The sequence below is a fragment of the Octopus sinensis genome, linkage group LG19, assembly GCF_006345805.1.
Source record: "Octopus sinensis linkage group LG19, ASM634580v1, whole genome shotgun sequence".
Lineage (NCBI taxonomy): Eukaryota > Metazoa > Mollusca > Cephalopoda > Octopoda > Octopodidae > Octopus > Octopus sinensis.
The window spans coordinates 42260702-42285134 of record NC_043015.1 but is presented as its reverse complement, the minus strand read 5'-3'; the positions used below and the strand labels follow the sequence as shown (position 1 = coordinate 42285134).

At 39.7% G+C, this 24433-nt stretch overlaps 1 protein-coding gene across 3 annotated transcripts in view; it reads left to right on the top strand.

Annotated features, from left to right (window-relative positions):
- Positions 1–20549, top strand: part of LOC115222118 (U2 snRNP-associated SURP motif-containing protein) — a 110444-nt gene extending 89895 nt beyond the window's left edge. For 2 of the 3 annotated variants that reach the window (XM_036511398.1, XM_029792246.2), the window contains exons 17-24: positions 1012–1116; positions 4084–4273; positions 6212–6328; positions 8111–8210; positions 10828–10969; positions 12911–13030; positions 14445–14554; positions 20371–20549. In XM_036511398.1, coding sequence (XP_036367291.1) covers positions 1012–1116; positions 4084–4273; positions 6212–6328; positions 8111–8210; positions 10828–10969; positions 12911–13030; positions 14445–14554; positions 20371–20491 — 1005 coding nt within the window. In that variant the 3' untranslated portion in view covers positions 20492–20549. The remainder of the gene's footprint in view (positions 1–1011; positions 1117–4083; positions 4274–6211; positions 6329–8110; positions 8211–10827; positions 10970–12910; positions 13031–14444; positions 14555–20370) is intronic. The other variant, XM_029792247.2, reaches the window with a different exon arrangement.
- The last annotated feature ends 3884 nt before the right edge of the window (positions 20550–24433 follow it).

Here is a 24433-nt window from a genome sequence, read left to right as displayed (position 1 = left end):
TTGGCATGAGGAAGGGCACTTAGCTGTAGAAAATCTGCCAGATCAAGATTGGAGCCTGGTGCAGCCTCCTGGCTTCCCAGACCCGAGTCGAACCGTCGAACCCATGCTAGCATGGAAAACGGACGTTAAACGATGATGATGATGATGATGATTGTTGTACTTTTAAAGATGTTCTTTAGGATAATGTGAAATATTGAACTTCAGATAAAGTGAAATATAGCTATGAATAAAAAGTGCATAGATTGTGAATTTTGATTGAAGGGTTGTGGCCTCTAAAAGTCATGCGACAGAGCTGCAGTAGGGACATAAAATTAACAAAATTAGATGAGACATAGTTGTATAAATCTGGAGTTTGCTTTGTAACCACATGGTCTTGAGTTCAATCCCACTGCTTGGCACTTTGAGCTAACCAGTGTTCAGGAGTTGAATTGATTGGTAGAAACTGTATGGAAGCCTAGTGTGTGTGTGTGAAATACTGAGTTGATTGAATCGACTAATGGCCTCTCTCCCAAGTCTGTGGCTTAGTGACAATGTAAGAAATCAGATTGGCAGAATTGTTAGAGCATCACTTGCAGTATTTGTTATTGCCCTATGTTCTGAGTTCAAATCCTACCCAGGTTACCTTTGCCTTTCATCCTTCCAGGGCCATAGTACCAGCCAAGTAATATATATTTCTTTACTACCCACAAGGGGCTAAACATAGAAGGGGACAAAGACAGACAAAGGAATTAAGTCGATTACATCGACCCAGTGCAAAACTGTTACTTTGTTTATCAACCCCGAAAGAATGAAAGGCAAAGTCGACCTTGGCGGAATTTGAACTCAGAACATAACCGCAGACGAAATACCGCTAAGCATTTCGCCCGGCGTGCTAACGTTTCTGCCAGCTTGCCACCTCCCGGCCAAGTAATATAACTGATTGTTGCCTGACCACCCCCTCTAATTTCTTGGTCCTGTGCCTGTTTGAAACTCTTTTTATTGTTATTTTTTTCTTTCTTCCCCCCTTTATAGCAAAAAGTGATGTGCTGTTTCCGTGCTTGGGAAGACTGGGCTGTGTACCCGAATGACTTCTTAATCAGTCTACAAAATATATTCTTGGGACTTGTCATGTCCAAAGTAAGTCTCTCTTTCTCTCATTCTTTTCACTCTCCCTCTCTCTTTTATTTATTTCTCAAGCAAAACATATTGGGTTGTCCGGAAAGTCCATGCCGATTTTTAAAGGAAAGAAAAAGGTCAATAAATACTTGCCATTACATTTTTAATCAACCAAATATGAACCATTTTGTTGCACAATGCATCTCCATCTTTCCTTTAACTTGAAAATATCCTCTTCCCAGAATTGAGGTGGTTTCATGGCAAAGAATTCATCAAGGTATCTTTTTACGTCATGCAAGGAATTGAAATTTTTACCATTAAGACTATTCTGCAGAGACATGAATAAGTGGAAATCCAAAGGAGCAATATCTGGTGAATATGGAGGGTGAGGTAACACATCCCAGCCCGAGCTGCAGCAATTTTTGTCTGGTGTGGCTCAAGAAAGGGGACAACATCGAAGGAGATTAAATGCTGAATTGATGCATTGCTATTTTCTTTCTGTAGCACCATTCCCAAGATATTTTGATCAGACTTCGTATTTGCAACACGAGTGAATGTTTTATTTTTTGCCTTTGTCAAAAACAATGAATTCTCATCCAAGCATGTGAATAGCTGTGAGTATGCACCATTAAAAGAAAAAAAACCCCAAAAGCTGAAATGCATTTGGTATTCTCACTGGTCACTGCTGGAACGAATTTTCATCTTTCTCTGGCATTTATTGTGTCCATTAGAGATGTTATCTCTGGACAAATACTGCAGTAACTGGCCTACCGACAGTGTATATACATTAACTATGATACACAGATGGCTCCATATATTCTTTCCTTGTCTGGTTTTACTGCATTTTGTCTCCCTTTTTCACATCTGTTTTTGTTCTTTTTGTCCCTTCCTTTCCTTCTCCAGGATTTTTTAAAAAGTTTTCTCTCCATCTCCCCTGTCTAGTCTTGTTTTGCTGTCTTTCTTTGTCCTCTCTCTCTCTCTAACATATATTATTGTAATATTGTATTATTTACTTTGGTTGAAACCTTTAATTTTACTACACGCACACACATTTTAAAGCACTCCTACACATTTTAACATGCACACACACACACACACATTTTAAAGCACTCCTACACATTTTAACATGCACACACACACACACACATTTTAAAGCACTCCTACACATTTTAACACACACACACACACATTTTAAAGCACTCCTACACATTTTAACATGCACACACACACACACACACATTTTAAAGCACTCCTACACATTTTAACATGCACACACACACACACACACATTTTAAAGCACTCCTACACATTTTAACATGCACACACACACACACACACATTTTAAAGCACTCCTACACATTTTAACATGCACACACACACACACACACATTTTAAAGCACTCCTACACATTTTAACATGCACACACACACACACACACACATTTTAAAGCACTCCTACACATTTTAACATGCACACACACACACACACACATTTTAAAGCACTCCTACACATTTTAACATGCACACACACACACACACATTTTAAAGCACTCCTACACATTTTAACATGCACACACACACACACCCACACTTTTAAAGCACTCCTACACATTTTAACATGCACACACACCACACACACATTTTAAAGCACTCCTACACATTTAACATGCACACACACACACCACATTTTAAAGCACTCCTACACATTTTAACATGCACACACACACACACACACACATTTTAAAGCACTCCTACACATTTTAACATGCACACACACACACACACACAGACATTTTAAAGCACTCCTACACATTTTAACATGCACACACCACACACACATTTTAAAGCACTCCTACACATTTTAACATGCCACACACACACACACCACACACATTTTAAAGCACTCCTACACATTTTAACATGCACACACACACAGACATTTTAAAGCACTCCTACACATTTTAACATGCACACACACACACACATTTTAAAGCACTCCTACACATTTTAACATGCACACACACACACACACACATTTTAAAGCACTCCTACACATTTTAACATGCACACACACACATTTTAAAGCACTCCTACACATTTTAACATGCACACACACACACATTTTAAAGCACTCCTACACATTTTAACATGCACACACACACACACACACACACATTTTAAAGCACTCCTACACATTTTAACATGCACACACACACACACACACACATTTTAAAGCACTCCTACACATTTTAACATGCACACACACACACACACACACACATTTTAAAGCACTCCTACACATTTTAACATGCACACACACAACACACACACACATTTTAAAGCACTCCTACACATTTTAACATGCAACACACACACACACACACACACATTTTAAAGCACTCCTACACATTTTAACATGCACACACACACACACACACACACTTTTAAAGCACTCCTACACATTTTAACATGCACACACACACACACACACACACATTTTAAAGCACTCCTACACATTTTAACATGCACACACACACACACAACACACACACATTTTAAAGCACTCCTACACATTTTAACATGCACACACACACACCACACCATTTTAAAGCACTCCTACACATTTTAACATGCACACACACACACACACACATTTTAAAGCACTCCTACACATTTTAACATGCACACACACACATTTTAAAGCACTCCTACACATTTTAACATGCACACACACACACACACACACACATTTTAAAGCACTCCTACACATTTTAACATGCACACACACACACACACACACTTTTAAAGCACTCCTACACATTTTAACATGCACACACACACACATAAACACATCCTATGTGCATGTGTGCCCAGAAACACACACATCCACACACATCCTCACACAATCACACCGCTCGCTCACATCGATGCCATTTCAAGCTCCGATTAACTCTGATTCCTTTGTGTTTCACACCTTGCCACCCTGCAGCAGGTAGTGGAGCAGCCTGACAGCGAAGAAGAGCCAGATTTGGACGGTGCCCCCATTGAAGACATAGATGGCATCCCTATTGATGGCATGCCATTCAAAGAACCTGCTTCCAGTGAACTCGATGGTAAACCTCTTGATGTTGACTTGGATGGTGACCCCCTAGTTGCTGAAGATTTGGATGGCATGCCCTGTGAGTGAATTAATTGCATTTGGTTTCTGCTTTTGTTTTTTACTGTTAGAATAGTTTTCTGCTAAACTCCTGCCTGTCTGTCTATCTATCTATACCGGTCTATTTATCTGTCTGTCTATCTCCATCTGTCTATCTGTCTCTACCTGTCTATCTATCTTTACCTGTCTATCTCTACCTGTCTATCTATCTATTTAGCTATCTCTACCTGTTTATTTATCTGTCTGTCTATCTCTCTGTCTGTCTATCTATCTATTTGTCTATCTATCTGTCTATCTATTTGTCTATCTGTCTGTCTATCTATCTATTTGTCTATCTGTTTTTCTATCTATCTGTCTGTCTATCTATCTGTCTGTCTGTCTATCTGTCTGTCTATCTATCTATCTATCTATCTATCTATCTATCTATCTATCTATCTATCTCTCGTTCTATCTCTCTCTCTCTCTATATATATCTATCTATCTATCTCTCTCTCTCTCTCTCTCTCTCTCTATCTATCTATCTATCTGTTTTAAAGTGATTTAAAGCTCTCCTTCGAAATTCCATGTTAATTTATGTTTCAGAGTCCAGCTTAATATTGACAAAATTATTTCAATAAATTCTTGATTATATTAAAAAATTAATTGAAACTATTTCAACATATTTCAACAGAAATATGGTAATGAAAGGGTTAAGTGATGACAACGATGATGATGGTTTTGTGTGTGTGTACACCCCCTCATTTAGACATTATGCAGTAGTCATAAATGAGCACCATGCTCATGCAAATGAGGTTGTTCATTTCCAATCTTCATTAATATTTAACATCTGTTTTCCATGTTGGTATGGGTTGGATGGTAATAGGACAAAATCCCACTGAGGACAAAATCTCCCTCTGGACAATATCCCCTGGGATATTGTTTTTCCTTGACAATAAAAATATTTTAGAAAAGTGAAATTTTATTAAAAGAAAAAAATTTTAATATTTCTTAATTGATATTTTTGTTTAAAATTTGTTGGGTGGCTGTGTGGTAAGTAGCTTGCTTACCAACTACATGGTTTTGGGTTCAGTCCCACTGCGTGGCACCTTGGGCAAGTGTCTTCTACTATAGCCTCGGCCTGACCAACGCCTTGTGAGTGATTTTGGTAGACGGAAACTGAAAGAAGCCCATCATATATATGTATATATATATGTGTGTGTGTGTGTGTGTTTTTGTTTGTCTGTGTTTGTCCCCCCAACATTGCTTGACAACTGATGCTGGTGTGTTTACGTCCCTGTAACTTAGTGGTTCGGCAAAAGACACCGATAGAATAAGTACTAGGCTAACAAAGAATAAGTCCTGGGGTCAATTTGCTCGATTAAAAGGCGGTGCTCCAGCATGGCCGCAGTCAAATGACTGAAGCAAGTAAAAGAGGGTGGATTTTGTCCTGATGCCGGGTTGGACAGTTTGACAAGAGCTGGCTAGGCAGAAGACTGCACCATGCTTCGCTGTCTGTTTTTGGCATGGTTTTTATGGCCAGATGCCTGAACCATATGTCCAGTCAAGAAGAAATATCACCTTACCTAGAAACAGATAGGTGTTCATATCAGGAAGGGCATCTGTCAATCTGCCCTGACAAGTTTCGTCTGAAAAAATGGATGTTAAATAATGATGATGATGACAAAGAGGGGGAAGAAGAAGGACTGTAGTGAAAAAAATGAAACGCTTGTATTGAGTGCTCAGATATTGAATGAATATGTAACTTGGTTTGGATTTCAGAAGTAGTAGTTTAATTGGTTTTTGAAGCCCTTACATGCAATTCTTATTTTGGATTTGCAATATGTTTTTTTTTTTTCTGTTTGGAGTGGCATGGAAAGAGTGGTTCTTCCTATTCCTCTCTCTCTGTCTTGCTCTCTCTCCCCCTTGTTTTGTTTTTTTTTCTTTTGTTTTTTCTTTGTGAACAGAGTACTCTATATTGCAGATAAAGGCGAAGATATTGATGGGAAACCTTTAGAAGAGGATCTTCAGGCTCAAAATCAAGCCAAATTTGCTCAATCAAAGTGGGAAACGGTGGATGAAGCTGAACTGGAGGCCCAAGGTTAGTTTCCTCCCTTGCTACCAATTCCTTCGTATTGCACCCCCCCACTCTTTCGTTATCTTTGTCATATGTACATACATATATGTAAATATATATATGATAGATCGTTAGCCACTACACATTTTTTTCTCTCCTTGTTTTTTCTGTGTCCCTTTCTGTAGAAGAGCATAGGCTCGAAACGTAAAAGACTTTTTCTATTCCTGAGCGTTATACTGATACATCTGTTTGTTTTGTACACCACCTGTATTCGTCTTTTGTTTTTTTCGTAAACTCTCCCTACACACACACACACACACATATATGTATAGGCATGCACTCACTCACACATATGTTCTAACACACAGACAGACATTTCAAAAGTAAACAATCAATCATTTTTGAAATATTTATTCAGACACAAAATAATGTAATCTGGTGCATTTAAATATTTAATATAGTATTTATTCACTGTGCTTTGTGCAGGATTCATTAACATTTTTGAAGCACCAGGTAGTGTGCGCACGGATAAAACATTATAAAGAGGGGTGTCTATTTACTTTTGAGATGTTTTGTGTACATACACACACACGTGCACATATGAAGGATTTTTAAAAGCTCCATATGTATGTCTGCTTCTCTGTCTCTTCGTCACACTCTAACCTTTCATCCTATGACGCGAGTTCCCCTCCTCATATGTCCCTGCTCCTCTCGTAATTCCTTGTCTTGCAAGTTACATGGTTAGCCTGCCAATGCTGGTGCCACATGAAAAACATCCAGTCCACACTGTAAAGTGGTTGGCATTTGCAAGGGCATCCAGCTGTAAAAATCATGCCAAAACTAACCTCACTTGTGCTGGTGCCACGTAAAAAGCACTGAGTCCACTCTCCTGGGTGGTTGGTGTTAGGAAGGGCATCCAGCCGTAAAATCCCTTCCAAAACAGACGCAGTAGCCTTGGGTAGTTTTTCCACCTGGCTGGCTCCCGTCAACCATTCTACCCATGCATGCGTGGAAGATGGACACTAAATGATGATGATCTTAAAATCCTTCCTATCATCAGAAATTTTTGTCCAATTCTCTCCACTGATGTAATTTTGCTGATGACAAATATTAGAATTAATTTTCTCGAGAAACTTAAAATAAAAAAGTTACATGTCTTTAACTCTTTTTATACAAACTTGGCTGAAAGCACCTCTTGCTCTATAGGACAAATGTTTTGTTTTCATAAGTTTTGAATTAAAATCCTCCACCAAACCTTAGTCATAATTTATGTTCCTGACACTAGCTTAATGGTAACTAAGTTATTTTACTAAATTCTTTGTGATATTCAAAATTAATTGAAAGAAACACAGAGCATCTCAACAGAGATATGATAACAAAAGGGTTAAAGTCACCATGATATTTTTAACACTTTTATACCAACCTGGCTGAAAGCACCTCTGGCTCTATAGTACGAATGTCTTGTTTTTCAAAAGCTTTGAATTAAAATCCTCCACCAAACCTTAGTCGCAATTTATATTCCTAACACTAGCTTAATGGTAACTAAGTTATTTTACTAAATTCTTTGTTATATTTAAATTAATTGAAAGAAACACAGAGCATCTCAACAGAAATATGGTAACAAAGGAGTTAAAGATGCTCAGTTTAAGAATTCCTTTAGTCTATAGTTTGTCTGGTAGTAGCAGTATGGTGGGGGGTGAACATGGTTCTGTATTTTATGTGGAATAGTGAATAGGGATTGAAGGTATGTTGTTGCATGCATTTATTTATATATATTTATTTTGTTTTGTTTGTTTGTTTTTGTAGCCATGACTACATCTAAATGGGATCTGCTTGATCAGCAAAGTGATGGTGGTGAAGATCAAAAGAGACAGATGGAGGAAGATCAAGATGATATTGATGGACAGTGAGTTTAATTTATCTTTATTTATTTATTTATTTATAGCATTTCTGTTTTGCTCTCTTCTTTCTCTCTCTCTCTCTCCTTTCTCTCCTCCTTCTCCTTCCCCTCTCATGCAAAAATAGCTTAAAATTTTGTGATTAAACCCATTACAGTTCAGATTATATTCTGTCCAATGTAATGCTTATTTATTCACATCTCTATATATAAACGGCAAAATATCTGTGTGTGTGTCCTTTATACAAATCCACAATTTTTCAGTTAGAGGGCTCGCATGTTCTATGGTCATTCAAAACCGTCCAAGGGTGGTCGTGCACATCTCTACATTTCCCCAGTCACTCCACAAAGCCATTAAAAAATCAATAGAAGTGACTTTTTTGTGAATTTTCTATCCAAAACCCAATCAAAATGCCCAAAACTTGATACGCCAATTGAATGCCAGCTAGCTGTATGTGAGTGGTCGGAGATTGGACAGTACTCGCGTGTATGTGCGCACGCACGCAGTTGTACATGCATGCAACACCGGGTCATAGTGCTAGTCATTCTTAATTAATCTTGCATTGTCTCATAGCTTTGACATTTCAAGGGTGCAAATGTTTTTTTTCTTAGACTGGCATTGTAAGACAGGTATGATAGGCTGGATCTGGCTAGTTTTAATGTAAAACAGGTAGAATAATTGGACCTGATTATAACCAGTTTAAATGCTGAAGGGTATAGGAACATTACAAGCAGTGGGTTGATGGGGACTTTAAACCTTTTTGACACCAACCTGTCTGAGACCACTCTTGGTTTTGCTATCATTTAGCTTTTACTTGTTTCAGTCATTGGACTGCAGCCATCATCATCATTTAATGTTTTCCCTGCTGGTATAGGCTGGACGGTTTGACAGGAGCTGGCAAGCAAGAGGGCCTGCACTGGGTTCTAGCTGTTTGTTTTGGCCTGGTTTCTACAACTGGAGGTCTTTCCTATCACCAACCACTTTACAGAATGTATAACGTGTGCTTCTTACATGGTGCATATTTGAGTGTGTGTGTTTGTGTTTGCCTTTCATTCTTTTGGAGGTCGATAAATTAAGTACCAGCTGTGTATTGGGATCGATCAAATTGACTGGGCCCCTCCCCCAAAATTCCAGGCCTTGTGCTTATTGTATTATTACTATTATTATTATTATTATCATTATTATTATTATTATTATTATTGAGTGAGAGAGCAGTGCATGCCATCAAAGTGACACTGGGGTAAAATATACGAAGCCCAATATACCCATCGTGACTACCCGTCTGATAAGGGTACACCAGGCACATGCATCACAACCATATGTGCGTGACATGGTGATCTCATATCAAGATAAACAGCACATGACCTTGCAGGTGGGGCCCAGTTAGAATTTTCTTCAGGTTGAGTAGCCCATCCCGCTCAAAAGGTCCCTGAATAAGGATTGTTTAAGGATGTTGAAAGAACCACCCATGTTTCCAGAGGTGAATTATTCAAACCCCAAAGAATCCCTCTCAACACATGGCTATGATGCTCCTCCACTACTTCTGCTCGTGATCAGAGATGCACATATCATCAGCCACTAAGGGACATGCTCAACTGGTTACGGTTATTATTATTATTATTTGTACTTTACTGTGTTTTGTTGTTGTTGTTGGCAGTGGTGGAGCTTGTGTTTTTCTTTGATGCTTCAAGGAAACAGGATTAATATATTTACCCCAAAAAGAATAAAAAGGAAAATGCCATAGGTGCAGGTATGGCTGTGTGGTTAAGAGGCTTGCTTTGGGACCATGTGGTCTCAGTTTCAATACCACTGCACGACACCTTGCCTAGACATCATGTGATGGTTGTAAGTGAATGTCATCATCATACAAACAAGGTTGTTTGCTTTCAGTCTTCCGTGAAAACATGTCCAGCCATGAGTAAATATTACTTTGCTTGGAAGGTTGGTGACAGGAAGGGCATCCAGCTGCAAAATAAACCTGAGTCTGATCCACTCAAGCATTGAAAATGTAGATATTAGTCAATGAGGACAAGTGAGACCATAACCCGTAGCCTTTACCTAGGATGTAGCCAGTCCCCTTATGCATACCTTTCCTTCTTGAGACACAAAACCCTGCTTGCGAAGACCTGTTGAGGCAAGTGAAATCGAAATCGATCAAAAATCAATGGAAATTGTAGTTGTGATACCAGTGCTGGTGGCACGTAAAAGAACTGTCTGAACGTGGCCATTGCCAGCGCCGCCTCAACTGGCCTCCATGCTGGTGGCATGTAAAAAGCACCAACCGATCGTGGCCGTTGCCAGCCTCGCCTGGCATGTAGAAAGCACCCACTACACTCACGGAGTGGTTGGCTTTAGGAAGGGCATCCAGCTGTAGAAACACTGCCAGATCAGACTGGAGCCTGGTGCAACCTTTTGGCTTCCCAGACCCTGGTCGAACTGTCCAACCACGCTAGCATGGAAAGCGGACGTTAAACAATGATGATGATGATTAAAAAAATAGAGCTCAGTACATTATTATTTATTAAATATGGTAAAACCAACTTCACAATGTTTTAACTGTTAACCTTCTCATTTTCTGTTCCATATTCTTCAATGTACTGATGTTGTTGTTGTTGTTGCTTTCAGACCGATGGAAGATATGGATGACATGTACCAAGATGCTGGGTCAGACAGTGAACACATGAATCAGGAAGAGAATTCCAATGTTGCAGATACATTCCACAAACAGATGTCAGAAGAACGCAGGGCAAAGCTCCGGGAATTAGAGGTCAGTCCCAGAAGCCATCATTTCATATTCATTTATTTATTCTCTTCTTGTTGCTGCTGTCTGTTTGTCTGTTTTTATTTGTTTATTGAGCGAAGCGGTCTTCGCCCCAGTGCTTGCAGTGGGAGAAGTCCGAAACGTGGTCCTTTGCTATTCGTAAGACCCGCAGAAGAGAAAGCAGGTCAACCCCCCGACACCGAGAGCATCGACGGATGGATGAATGTGCATCCAGGCTCAGCAGTTGTGTAAGAAGTCGAGGACAAGAAACAGGAAGAAAGAGTGAGAGAAAGTTGGGGGAGAAAGAGTACAACAGGGGTCGCCACCACCCCCTGCTGGAGCTTCGTGGATTTCTAGGTGTTTTCGCTCAATAAACACACACAACGCCTGGTCTGGGAATCGAAACCGCGATCCTCCGACCACGAGTTTGCTGCCCTAACCACTGGGCCATTGCACCTCCACTTTTTGTTGCTGTTAGTGATGATGGCAGCAGTGGTTGTGGTGGTGTCTGTTGTTGTTGTTGTTGATGTTGTTAGGCCAATGGCCTTCAGAAGCTCCACTTAAGCGAATCTGCGACATTATTCTGGTCAACGAAAGCTTGTGTTTGTTTGTGTGTGTTGTTTATCTTGTATTACTTGTCCTTCAACAAGATCTTTGATATTTTATACTGATCCAGATAGTGTTGTACTTTCAGTGGAGAATATCTAATTATCTGAAAGTTGATAAGCAAACGTGACTCTAATGAAACTGAATTACGTATGCACACACATACACACACACACACACATGCACACACATGTACACATTCATACATATGCATGTATGCATATATTACAGACACTGGTATCTTCTCTGAATATCATCACCATCATTTAACGTCTGTTTTCTATGCTGGCATGGGTTGGATGGCTTCACAGGAGATGGCAAGACCAGGAACTGCACCAGGTTCCATGGTCTGTTTTGGCTTGGCTTCTACAATTGGATACCCTTCATAATGCCAACCACTCCACAGAGTGCACTGGGTGCACTTTTATGTGGCACCAGCACCGATGCTTTTTACATAGCATCAGCACCAACACCATGTGGCACCCTTGGGTTTTGGATATCAATTCTGTTGTGGTGGGTGGGTCTTCTTGAGTACAGCAATGCACCACATATCTCAGACCCCTTTGTGAGGATCAGAGTTTGGCAATTAAAATAATGTCCATTCTATGAAAGGAAAACTTACCGTTTGTTGTGGTTGTGGTATAATTTTTTCATTTTATTATTATTATTATATTATTAAGGCAGAGAGGTGGCAGACATGTGAGCACACCAGGCAAAATGCCTAGCGGTATTTCATCCGTCTTTACATTCTGAGTTCAAATTCCACTGAGGTTGACTTTACCTTTCATCTTTCCGAGGTCAATAAAATAAGTAGCAGTTGAATACTTGGGTTGATGAAATCAACTTACCCCTTCCCCTGAAGTTGCTGGCCTTGTGCCAAAATTTGAAGCCATTATTATTATCATTATTATTATTATTGTGTGAGAGGGCAGTGCATGCCATCAAAGTGACACTGGGGTAAAATGTACAAAACTCAATATACCCATCATGACTAACCATGGCTGTGTGGTTAAGAGGCTTGCTTTGGGACCATGTGGTCTCAGGTTCAGTACCACTGCATGACACCTTGGGCGGGTGATTTCTACCACAACCTTGGCTTGACCAATGCTTTGTGAGTGAAGTTGGTAGATGGAAACTGTTGTGTGTCTTTGTGTTTGCACCACCACCACTCAACAGGCAGTGTTTTGTGAGTACCAGATTTTAAAAAAATATATATATACTGGGGTGGATTTATTTGATTAAAATACATCAAGGCAGTGCCCTAGCATGGTCGCAGTCCAACGACTAAAACAAATGAAAGGTTTGTGGCTGTTTCTGTATTGGTTTGTTCTCTTCTTCCAGGTAAAAGTAATCAAATACCACGATGATTTAGAACTTGGCCGGCGAACACGCAAAGAAGGAATGTCTCTTCAAGAACAAGTCCAGTATTATAGGAAAAAATTAATTCACAAGGTGATGAAGGTAAGAGAAATGGACCATCTTTCGGTTTGGTGGGGGTTTTGCAGGGGCAGGGAGACCTTTTTTTTACAAATTACCTAAGATTGCAATATCTTATACTAAGCTGTCTTGATCATGTAATAAAGGCTGAAGACGCTCGACCTTTATTCTCTAGAAAAACGACGACGCTGTGGTGATCTCATTCTTGCTCACAACATCATAAGCGGAAAGTGTAACCTCTCGAAAGAGCTGTTCTTCACTCCTGCTCCAGAGCGTCGGCTGCAGGGTCACTCCGAAAAGCTCTATCTACGACAATTTCATCTCAATCGAAGGAGAGGGGCTTTCCACACCCGGGTTGCGGATCCGTGGAATAAGCTGCCAGACGAGATAGTGAAGATGCCGACGACCGCTTGGTTCAAAGTCTCCCTTGACCAGAAATGGCCTGAACTCTTTGCATGAACACCCTCCCTGTACATAACTCCATGTCCCCCTACATGGCCTTGCTTTTTGCTTTTTGAGCCCAAAAATTAACTTAACTTAACTAACCTGTCCATAAGTCCATTAGACGAAGAGGGGGTCTGTGCATGATCACAGAACCTGTTATGAATCGTAGCCAAATCTACATAAAATCTCGTCATATTATCTTTAAAAGGGACGGATACATTGGTTCATGTATTCCAAGGTACACAAAATAGGGATGCCCTTGATGATGTGTGTGCTTTGTCAGAACTGAGCTGGGGTTAATTAACAAACAGTGAAGGTTGAAAGGTAGAAAACTACCCAGAATCGGTAGCACGCCGGGCGAAATGCGTAGCTGTATTTCGTCTGCTGCTACGTTCTGAGTTCAAATTCTGCCGAGGTCGACTTTGCCTTTCATCCTTTCGGGGTCGATAAATTAAGTACCAGTTACGCACTGGGGTCGATATAATCGACTTAATCCCTTTGCCTGTCCTTGTTTGTCCCCCTCTATGTTTAGCCCCTTGTGAGCAATAAAGAAATAAGAAAACTACCCTGGGTCACTGTGTCTGCTTTGGCAGGCCTCTTACTGCTGGATGCTCTTCCTAACATCCTGTATGCATATTTGTTGTGATGGTGATGAGCTTGCAGCCTGCTGGAAATCGCACTCTATCGTCTTAAAGAAGAGGGGGGGGGGAACACATCAGATGATGTACTCCTAGATACACCAAACGATGGCAGGTTCACAGATGGAGACCATTTTGCTCATTAGCCTGATGAATCGGAGGTTAACTTGGAGTTAAACAACGCCGATGAGGATTAAATGTAAATATACAAAATGTAGTTTTGTGAATTTGCAGATCTGTTGAACCCACAAACCTGTGTTTGTGTAAGTGGGTGGGGGTTGGGTGGAGGAAAACAAACAAAATATGTAAAGCACATTTTATTATTACTATTATTATTCAATATTCTTTTTTTGCAGGGAATGACAGACACAGCCAGCCCTTCTCGAAGTAAAAGCAAGCGAGCCTTCTCTCCTTCATCTCACCGATCCAGGTCATCCAGTCCAAAAAAATCCAAACGCTCAAAAAGGTTATTTCGCATTTTTGTTTCCTCCTCCTCCTTCTCCTCCTCCCCACTTCCATTTGGGCCCCTGGGTAGGGTTGGGGAAAGGGGAATGATGTACCCTTTTATCTTTTACAGTCTTGTTCTGTTAGTCCCTTTTGCCAAACTGCTAAGTCATGATGATGTAAATACACAAACACCCGTTGTCAAACAGTCATCAGGAACAAACATAGACACACAGACACATATATATATATATATATATATATATATATATATATATATGATGAGCTTCATTCAGTTTCCATCTATGAAATCCACTCACCAAGTTTTGGTCAGCCTGAGTCTGTATCAGAAGACACTTGCTCAAGGTACCATACAATGGGGGCTGCACTTGGAACCACGTGGTTGGGTAGCAAACCTTTTACCACACTACTCAGAGTTTTAGGGTAACGATTCTCTTTGGGCAGCTGATCTGGGGGTTTTTTTTTTGTTGTTATTTTTGCCCCTTCTTTTATTTGAGGATAGTAATATTTAATATAAAGCAGCAGAATTGGTAGAGCAGTGAACGCAAAACACCATACGATGTTCAGTTATATCTCTCTACATACGTGTGTTCAAATCCTGTCAGGACAATTCTGCTGATGCACCACCTTGGGGTAATAATATTCTTCTTTTGTTTGTGTTTTTATCAAACATATTCCTTTCTTCTGATTCACACACTTACTGCAGTGGTCCTTCAGTTTTTCTAAACCCTGTGAAAGAACTCAGAAGGTCGGGCCTCCATCCAGGCCTTTCATGATACCCTTAATGCCATGAACTTTTCTGCATCCCTTGTGTGTGTGTGTGTGTGTGTGTGTGTGTGTGTGTATACATTTATATATATACACACACACCTGTCTATATATATATATATATATATATATTGAGCGCTCTTTTCGTTTTCAGCAGCCGCAGAAGCAACACGTATTTGTTCGTCTCCCCGTGGCCTTTAGGCACAACTTCACAAGCCAGCCCCATACTCAAATCGTCCTGTCGAAAGACCCTTGTCCTACGTCCTGGTTTTGTTTTGTTGTTTATTTTTTATTTTTACCGTTATTGTTTTACGTTTTTGTATCTTATTGGTGTCACGTATTCTGTATTTTTGTTTGTGTACTTCGATCGTTTTCCGTCCTTTCGTTGTATACATTCGAAGCTTTCTTCCAGGGGATCTAATGCGCTTGGCTTAGATTTCCCTTGGCGGGCTGGCCATATCGGAGCAATCTCAAGATTAATCAGCCGAAATTGCTAAGATGATCTGGTTCTTGACTGATGACTGAGGGCTTCGAATGTCCCGTCCTGTGGTTCTTGTGTCGTCTCTGTGGTGTTCATGTTCTTGTCCATGTCTGTAATAATTTTACTGTTTACCTATATATATATATATATATATATATACCAGAGTAAGCACATAAATGTGAAACAACATGATAAAAAGAGGACTCAAATACCAGATGTAGAGTAATGTGCCTTATCTAAAAGCAGCAAAAATATCACAAAAACTGTTAGTTTCTCGTTCCCTTTTGTTGGACAGTTTTGTTAGAATGGGACAGAAATGACAATATAATCAAACAAAAACAAAAAAACTAGTTTAAAGGATACACCTTTGAAAATGGTTTTGTTTTATTGGTCCTTATGTACGTATACATGCACGCATATAAAATCTTTTGGCATATACATGTAAGACATAAATGTGTACACAAATACACATATGACGCAATAGAAGCACGCACATAATACGTCTTAGTGTATGTATACAGAGGACAGTTATTACAGACGAGTGAAATGGGAAGTTTATCTTAAGCGCAGAAAGGAGGGAGAGAAAAAGATAAAGAAACAAAGACGTAAAAACTAGCGAACGAAAGAGAAAGAGAGAAAAAATTCTTTTAAGGGCGTGAGGGGAGAAATAGCTCACGAAATATGTGTGACGAACGTACACATAAAATAAAAAATAAAAATGACATATATATATATACGTAAGTATACATTAGCATACAAATACACACACATATGATTACGTATATAAATATACAGAAATATGTATGTAAATACATATTCACACAAATATAAGTGTAGATATATATATGCCCATGTTCTATGTACGTAAATATAAACATACATGTATATTTACATACATACATACACAGACACACAGATACAAATACATATGCATGCCTACAATACACGCATCGACTTAAAGAGACAACATATATATATATATATATATATATATATATATATATATATATGGTGTGTGTGTGTGTATATATATATATGTTGTGTGTGTGTGTATATATATATATGTGTGTGTGTGTGTATATATATATGTGTGTGTGTGTGTGTATATATATATATGTGTGTGTGTGTGTATATATATATATGTGTGTGTGTGTATATATATATGTGTGTGTGTGTGTATATATATATATGTGTTGTGTGTGTATATATATGTGTGTGTGGTGTATATATATATATATATGTGTGTGTGTGTATATATATATGTGTGTGTGTGTATATATGTGTGTGTGTGTGTATATATATGTGTGCGTGTGTGTGCGTGCGTATATATATGTGTGTGTGCATGTCTATATATATGTGTGTGCGTGCGTGTGTATATGTGTGTGTGCGTGTGTATATGTGTGTGCGTGTCTATATATATATGTGTGTGCGTGCGTGTGTATATGTGTGTGCGTGTCTATATATGTGTGTGTGTGTAAATATATGTGTGTGTGCGTGTGTATATATATGTGTGTGTGTGTGTATATATGTGTGTGTGTGTGTGTATAATATATATACACACACATACACATACGAAGGGGTGCTGAAAAGTTCCTGGCTTTTAGTAAAAGAAAATACAGGAGAATCAGTTAATTATGGTTTTATTGAACATATTCCCCACTCAGAGTCACACCCTTATTGCAGCAGTCCTTCAGCTTTTCTAAGCCCTGTAAAAAGAACTCAGAAGGTCGGGCCTCCAGCCAGACCTTTCGCAATGACCTTAAAGCCAAGGACTTTCCAAGCACTCTCTCGTATGTTACGGGTTTAATGAACCACTTATTTATTCATACGCAGGCTTTGTACAGTACCTACATATGTTTTCACAATCACACATTAAATCATAAACGTGCCTCTGTACACGTAGGTCTTTCAAGGTAACTTTTTTCATTTATTTTCCTCTGCCATCAGTTTGAAACATGTTGAATTAATTTACAATGTTACAATGTTGTTTTGCATTTGATAATTTTTCATTTTCTGTTTTTTTTTTTTTTTTTTTTTCAATTTTATGTTGTGTCCTTTTGACAGTTTAAGAAGTCATTATCATTACTATCATCCACCATCATCATCATCGTTGTCATCATCATTAGAATTCTTAGTCAGCCTTGAGCTAAATTTTGGCCTTTTCCACCTATGTTTCAAGATCAGATCTTGACATGGTCAGCTTGGTATTTTATTTAATTTTTTACAAACCGATGAGAGACTGTCTGTTTTGTAACCTGACTTACTAAAATTAGTAGCTAAGCCTCGCCTGGCCTCCGTGCCGGTGGCACGTAAAAAGCACCATCCGAGCATGGCCGTTCGCCAGCCTCGTCTGGCACCTGTGTCGGTGGCACATACAAAGCACCCACTACACTCACGGAGTGGTTGGCGTTAGGAAGGGCATCCAGCTGTAGAAACATTGCCAGATAAGACTGGAGCCTGGTGCAGCCTTCTGGCTTCCCAGATCCCAGTTGAACTGTCCAACCCATGCTAGCATGGAAAGCGAACGTTAAACGATGATGATGATAAAGTCTTCTCAAATTACATCCAACAGTCTTATAAAGGGAATGGTTCCCCTCCTTGAATAATGCAACCTTTGACTCAACTTGTCAATCCATCACCTTACTGTTGCTGCTGCTGCTGCTACTATTATTACTATTCTGACACACAATGGGCTTCCCTCAGTTTCCATCTACATAATCTACTTAGAAGGTTTTGGTTGGACAGGTGTTATAGAAGAAGACAATTGCTTAAGGTAACATGCAGTGGGGTGGAATCTCTGAAGCCACATGGTTGGTAAGAGAATTTCTTAACCACCTCACAGTCACACTTGTGCATATTATGTTAAAAAAAAAACCCCAAAAAACATAGGAAACAGCAACAATATGGAAAGGGAAAGAAACAGAATATCCCAATGGCATGACAGCCATCAGAGTCAGTCAAGGAGACCCCAAAGGTCCAGGGTTGCCCCAATAACTGTGATGGGCAAGTATCCACTCTCAGCTATGTTGTCTGTCAACACAGGTACTTGCTGAGTGTGGGCCCAGTGATGTGGACCTTACTCATTATTCTTCAGGAAATTTGCTGCAAGACGGTACCTGCCTTTCCTTCCTCGCCTTCTTCTACAAATGAAATTTGAAGAAGCCGTTGATGGCTTTGGCTGGAAAAAAAAAAAAAAGTGTGTATTTTCAGTTCTTTGAATCTTGTCCACTTCACAGTCTCTATCACTACGGCCACCCAGACAGAGGAAAGCTACTTGCCCTTCCTGACCAAAGGAAAGGAGGTCGATTGGGGGAGGGGTGTCTTCGTGATGGACTCTTCTAATAGCTGCATCTGTCCTCCTGCATGTGACAAACTTTTTGACATAGGTACAAGGTAAATGGGTGTCATTGATTTAGTTCTCTCAAGAAGGTGGAAAGCAGAGTTGACCTCAACAGGATTTGAACTCTGGATGTAGATGGAGAACTCTAAATGTTGCAATGCCATTTTTCTAGCTCTCTACAAATTCTGCCATTCCACTGCCCTCCTTCCCCTACTACTACTGCTATTACTACTGCTTATGGTAGTAACTGCTTCTACAGGGGGAAGGGGCTAGTTGGTTGCATCAGCCCCAGTGCTTGACTAATTAATAGTTAATTAACCCTGAGAGGATGAAAGTGAAAATCCACATTGGTGGAATTTGAACTCAGAACCTGAAGATAGACAAAATACTGCTAAGCGTTTTGTTCAGTGTGCTAACCACTCTGCCAGCTCACCACCTTAATAATAATAATAATAATAATTATAATAATCCTTTCTACTAAAGGCACAAGGCCTGAAATTTTGGGGGAGGGAACTAGCCAATTACATCAACCCCAGTGTTTCACTGGTACTGAATTTATCGACCCTGAAGGATGAAAGGCAGAGTCAACCTCAGCGGAATTTGAACTCAGAACATAGCAGCAGATGAAATACTACCTAGCAGAATTGTGCTAACAATTCTTATTTCTTTATTGCCCACAAAGGGCTAGACATAGAGGGGACAAACATGGACAGACATAGGTATTAAGTCGATTATATCGACCCCAGTGGTTAACTGGTACTTAATTTATCGACCCCGAAAGGATGAAAGGCAATGTTGACCTCGCCGGAATTTGAACTCACAACGTAACAGCAGCCGAAATACGGCTACGCATTTCGCCCGACGTGCTAACAATTCTGCCAGCTCGCCGCCTTGATTATACCAACCCCACAGCGTAACTAGTACTTATTTAATCGACCCTGAAAGGATGAAAGGCAAAGTCGACCTCAGTGGAATTTGAACTCGGATCATAGCAGCAGATGAAATACTGCCTAGCAGAATTGTGCTAACAATTCTGCCAGCACACTACCTTTTCAATAATAATAATGATGATGATGATAATATATTTAAGTTGTCCATCAACTCCTTGTGAAAGAAATATTTCCTGTTTACCTTGCAAATAGAGAAATCATTGTCGTCATCGTTTTACGATAAAACTCCTAAATCAATTATTATTATTTTGTTGTTCTTCTTTTCTTGTGTTTTTCAGTCCAAAACGGTCAAAGCACTCCAGGTCCAGATCGAGATCAAGATCACCGAGCTCTATGTTAGATTCTCGTTCACCCAGTCGTCATCGTCATAAACACAAGAAAAATAAGCACAGGGAGTGAAAGTTTGCGTGTTATCTTGTAAAATGAATTAAACGTTATCTTGTCTCACCTACATTAACCATCTCGTTGTTCTTCTTCTTGTTATCGTTTGTCGTTCTGAAGACACCAGGGTCAGTGGTGACAGCAGCACAGACTTTATCTGGCACATTGCTGCGTTAACTAGACAACCAACCTGATTTATTGTGCCTAGACGTGTCTAGTCTCTGCTGAGGACCATACGCTGGTTTTGGGGTTACTCAAATAGGCTGGATGAGGTCAGTGTGACCATCGAGACATTCACTTTATTTATTGTTCCATTTGCTGGTGGTGGTCACAGTGGGAGCCAGCAAGGTGGACTCAGAGCACACACTTTTGGCTTCTTTGCTCTTAGTGTTGAGTTTCATTTCCTTTTTATATTGTTGTTACTTCTGCTTTTTCATGCTGGCATGGGTTAGAGCAGTGGTTCTCAACTGTTTTTTGTGTATGAACCCCTTAGATTCCTATTTTAACTTGAAGTATGGGGCTCCCATAGCCATTTGATATCTAAAATCTCTTATGCTTTTATGATTGAATATTGTTAGGAATTGTATTAAAAATGTTTGAATATTTTGTGTTTTGTATAAATAGGCACAGGAATGGCTGTGTGGTAAGTAGCTTGCTTACCAACCACTTGGTTCCAGGTTCAGTCCCACTGCGTAGCACCTTGGGCAAGTGTCTTCTACTATAGCCTTGGGTCAACCAAAGCCTTATGAGTTGATTAGGTAGACAGAAACTGAAAGAAGCCCTGCGTACATATGTATATATATATATATATATGTTTGTGTGTCTGTATTTGTCCCCTTAGCATTGGTTGTCAAGCGATGTTGGGGGGACAAACACACACACACATATGCAACGGGCTTCTTTCAGTTTCTGTTTACCAAATCCACTCACAAAGCTTTGGTCTGCCCGAGGCTATAGTAGAAGACACTTGCTCAAGATGCCACACAGTGGGACTGAACCTGGAACCATGTGGTTCGTAAGCAAGCTACTTACCACACAGCCACTCATGTGCCTATATATGTCAAGATTTTCTGTAGTAATTATACCCAGCTCTGACTTTGTTACGACCTTTTGTATCCAAGGCATCAGATGTAAACAAACAATGAAATCGAAGATGAAAAAAGGGTAATGAGCGTATATACCACATTTTGGGAGTTTTCGTCCCTTCATCACCACACATCTAATCCCTTAATTATCCATGAACACATCATTTAAATAGCTACTAAATACTGTGATATAACATTATTGGACATACTCTTTTACTTGTTTCAGTCATTTGACTGCGGCCATGCTGGAGCACCGCCTTTAATCGAGCTACTCGACCCCGGGTCTTATTCTTTTTTTGTAAGCCCAGTACTTATTCTATCGGTCTCTTTGCCGAACCGCTAAGTAACTGGGACATAAACACACCACCATCGGTTGTCAAGCGATGTTGGGAGGGGACAGACAGACACACACATACATACATACATACATATATATATATATATATATATATATTATATATATATATATATATATATATATGACAGGCTTCTTTCATTTTCCGTCTACCAAATCCACTCACAAGGCTGTGGTCGGCCCGAGGCTATAATAGAAGACACTTGCCCAAGGTGCCATGCAGTGGGACTGAACCCGGAACCATGTGGCTGGTAAACAAGCTACTTACCACACAGCCATTCCTGCGCCTATACTAATTTTACATATTAAACATATTCCTGGAAGGTGGTATGAAAATGTCAATGACTTGCAGGCAGATAGTATTTCATTATGCAACCATATGCTACAAAATATGTTAAATGTTTTTATAAGTTAATACTGCATTCCAGTGCATTAGCAGTGCGCTTAAATCATGAGTTAAGTTCATCTCTGCAAGAGTTTCTCTAATGGTAATTACCACACACAGGTTTTTTCTAATAGATCATCCACGATTACCTCTGTCGCTAATATCATCATCGTCATCATTTAACATTTGTTTTCCATACTGGCATGGACAGTTTGACCTGGGCTGGCAATGTGAGGGGCCTGCACAAACTCGTCTGATTTGGCATGGTTTCTATGGCTGGATGCCCTTCCTAATGCCAACCACTCCAAGAATATAATGGATGCCAGTTGCATCACTCCTGTATCTACCACGGACCTAATTTCACTTGGCTTGATGGGGTCTTCTGCTGAAGCTTGACATATTGCCGAAGGTCTCGGCCATTTGTCATTGCCTCCATGAGGCCCAACACTCAAATGGTGCTTTTTACATGCCACTGGCACAGGTTTCAGTTATGCAACAGCAGCTTCAGCCACCTTGCCTCTGTGACACCCATTTTTAAAACGGGTAGAATATTTGAGTTGGATATGGTTGGTTTTAATGTTAAAGGGTTAAAAAAAAGGGTGTTTGTATCACAGAATCAAGGGCAGTCTTGGGCAGCTTTCTTCAAGAGGATTAATCAGAAAGGGGTTTTGATAACTGATCTGGGAATGTCAGCAAAGGTCCATGGGCACTGCAATCCCTTTCCTGATGATTTATTTTTTAAAATCCATCAACACACAAAAATTAATACATAAATATATATATTGTCATTTAACATCCGCTTTCCATGCTGGCATGGGTTGGATACGCAGACACACACACACACGTGTGTGTGTGTGTGCAGGCATGGCTGTGTGGTAAGAAGTTTGCTACCCAACCACATGTTTCCAGGTTCAGTCCCACTGCGTGGCACCTTGGGCAAGTGGCTGTCATAACTTTTGATACACCAAACATTTCAGCTGTTTTCATTATGCTAGCACCTGCCATATGAGCACCAACAATTTGACCTCTTTGAAAGTCTGATAGATCTGTCATTTTAATGAATTTTAATTACCTTTTACTGATGATATCTGAAAGGCTTACAACGAATATGTCCTGGGGGCGATTTGTTTGACTAATGGCGTTGCTCCAGCATGGCCGTAGTCAAATGTCTGAAACAAGTAAAAGAATAAAAGAATACACACACACATAGTTGAATTTTATGGAAAAACAAAAAAACGAAGACAGGTGTATAAACAGCAAGCAGGTGTGTTTGTTTGACGGTCAGGAAAGTGAGAGAGTCTTTTATGTTTTGAGCCTACGCTCTTCATCAGAAAGAAATAAGAGAAAATAAACAGAAAGAGAATGAAAAATAACTTTTGGAATTAACAGTCAATCAGGAGATAGACAGGTAGATAGATTTCTTTATCGGTCATGCAGGGCTGAACACAGAAGGGACAAAATTCAAAGTAGAGCTTTTCTTTTTGGGAAGAAGAGGAGAAAAAAAGAGGGGGCGAATTCCAATCAAAAGGGATCGAGAAAAGATAAAACGGGGGTGGATTCCGATCAAAAGGGATCGTGAAAAAAATAGTGGAGCCAATCAATAAGGATAGATAGATAGACAGACAGACAGACAAATAGGTAGGTAGGTAGATAGATAGACAAACAGACAGACAAATAGGTAGGTAGGTAGATAGACAGACAGATAGATCGATCAATACACACACACAGTTTCTCATTACCAATTCCATTCACAAGGTATTTGTTGGTTGAAAGCTAGAGTAGGAAATAACTTGCTCAAGGTGCCATGCAACTCCACAGCTACAAAACAAACTTTGGGAAACCCCACAACTTTACCAGAGATAAATTTTTTATTGTTTTTGTTTTGGAAGATAGGATGAGCCTCGTTAAATTTTATTCGTAAAACAAGTAAAACAACTCGTGGGACTGAATTAATTTAATAACTCATTAAAATAATTCATAAACTGTTTCTCTTTTTCCTTCCTCCTTCCTCCTCTTCTTCTTTGCCCTCTTTCTTTCTCTCTCTCTTCCCCTCCCTATCTGCCCATCCCACCTCTTCATCTCCTCTCACCTCTCTTTTTCACCCTCTCTGCCTTTCATTTGTTTTCTTATGGACA